This window comes from Phragmites australis, chromosome 12 (assembly GCF_958298935.1).
Source record: "Phragmites australis chromosome 12, lpPhrAust1.1, whole genome shotgun sequence".
In the NCBI taxonomy this organism is placed as follows: domain Eukaryota; kingdom Viridiplantae; phylum Streptophyta; class Magnoliopsida; order Poales; family Poaceae; genus Phragmites; species Phragmites australis.
Window position 1 is genome coordinate 7,405,199 of NC_084932.1, and position 2,024 is coordinate 7,407,222.

Below are 2,024 nucleotides of genomic sequence, written 5' to 3' on the forward strand. Positions count from 1 at the left end.
ATAACGCGATGATCAATGGGACCGCCGTTGCGTACACGCATAGATTGTTGTAATAACATGATCCCATCACGACATTAGAATTCGATTCTACGCTTAACTCGTTTTTGCAGAGAATGTTGTGACTGGTATGGCCTTGTGATATGTGATGCATGTGTGTAATTTTTCATGGCCTGCGAGTCATGGTTAATTGCAGCCCAAGGCTGTCATGTTATTGTATAACGGCCTGCGTGTCGACTTGTGATGCTTCTTCTCATGTAATTTATCTAGTGCTATTAGGTGTAATAGACTAGTACAAGATCATGGAGATTTGAAGCATGATTACCCGGAGGACAGGAACCGTGGCGATGGAGATCACCATGTGAAGGGGCCATACTATGTCACAGTTAATATGATTGCCTGTGATGTTTTTATGTTCCTGTCATACTATTCTTTCATGTTTTATATGTGGTGGATATGATTTTCATGATAGATTAGTTTCCCTCAGAAAAATCAAGAGTAATTGATGCCCTTCCAATAGCTGCACCTACAAAGGTTTTGATCATTGTGTGGTAGGTCTACCAAAGCAGGGTGCCATCATTTATCTTAACCAGTTAGAGTGGATGTCGGACATCCACACGCATAGTATTGGTTTACTTGATAAAGCTATCAAAACGGTTTTGGGCTTTGGGGCATGGTATTGGGCGCCGGGGCATTCGATGCCACCCAACAAACAAGAGTCACATATGGATGTGATTAGCAAGGCGTTGCTTACCTATGTCACTAAGTTTCTAGCAGTGATGCCAAAGCTCACTAGAACTTAGTTGAATATGGATCTTGATCCTCTATATGTTGTTAGAGGGAAAACACATATAGTGGAGTATCTTTTGTTAAATTGTTTAATAGAAGATTCACATCATAGGCATAGTGCTGAACCTGCATTTTCTGTTGTAGATCATGGCACCGGCCGCTAGTAACACTTCCAGTTTTAATTTGCGATCGATTCTTGAAAAAGAGAAGCTTTCTGGAACAAACTTTATTGATTGGTATAGAAATCTGAGAATTGTTCTCAAACAAGAGAAAAAGGAATATGTTCTAGAGGTCCCCTATCCTGATGAACCAGCTGATAATGCTCCTGCCGCGGATCGGAGGGCTTATGAGAAGCACACCAACGATTCACTGGATGTTAGCTGCCTCATGCTTGCCTGTATGTCCTCTGAGCTTCAGAAGCAATATGAGAACAGGGATGCCCATGATATGATTGTGGGACTCCGAGGCATGTTTGAGAACCAAGCTCGGGCCGAGAGGTACAACACCTCAAAGTCCTTGTTTGCGTGCAGGTTAACAGAAGGCAGTCCAGTCAGTTCTCATGTGATCAAAATGATTGGTTACATTGAAAGCCTCGAAAAACTTGGTTTTCCCCTTAGCCCTGAGTTGGCTACGGATGTAATTCTCCAGTCGCTCCCTGCGAGCTTCGAGCCGTTCATTTTGAACTTTCATATGAACAGCATGGAGAAAAGCATGGCTGAATTGCATGGGATGCTAAAAACTGCTGAGGAAAGCATTAAGAAGAGCTCTAGTCATGTGATGATGGTTCAAAAGGATAGCAAGAAGAGAAAGCGCAAGGACAAGGCTAAAACTTCGGATGAGATCTCGAGTTCTAAGCCTAAACCTGTTGGAAAGCCCAAGGCTAGCCCTGCCGCTTCTGACACTTGCCACCACTGCCATAAGACTGGTCATTGGCGGAGGAACTGCAAATTGTACTTGGAAGAACTCAAAAAGAAGAAGGGAAGTAAGACTTCCTCTTCAGGTATAAATGTTATTGAAATTAATCTTGCTACTCGTCCTGATGATTCATGGGTATTTGATACCGGATCAATGATTCATACTTGCAAATCGTTGCAGGGACTGAAAAGGACTAGGAAGTGTGCAAGAGGCGAACTGGATGCTCGCGTCGGCAATGGTGCAAAAGTTGCTGCGTTGGCCGTTGGCGTTTACTCCTTATCGCTACCCTCAGGATTAGTTTTGGAATTAAATAATTGTTATTA

At 43.0% G+C, this 2,024-nt stretch overlaps 1 protein-coding gene across 1 annotated transcript; it reads left to right on the forward strand.

Annotated features, from left to right (window-relative positions):
* Positions 1-1,293: 1,293 nt before the first annotated feature.
* On the forward strand, positions 1,294-1,943 carry LOC133886065 (uncharacterized). The gene is made up of 2 exons (XM_062325797.1): positions 1,294-1,786; positions 1,882-1,943. The coding sequence occupies exons 1-2, from the start codon at positions 1,357-1,359 to the stop codon at positions 1,896-1,898; spliced, it is 447 nt and encodes a 148-aa protein (XP_062181781.1). The 5' UTR covers positions 1,294-1,356; the 3' UTR covers positions 1,899-1,943.
* Positions 1,944-2,024: the final 81 nt, after the last annotated feature.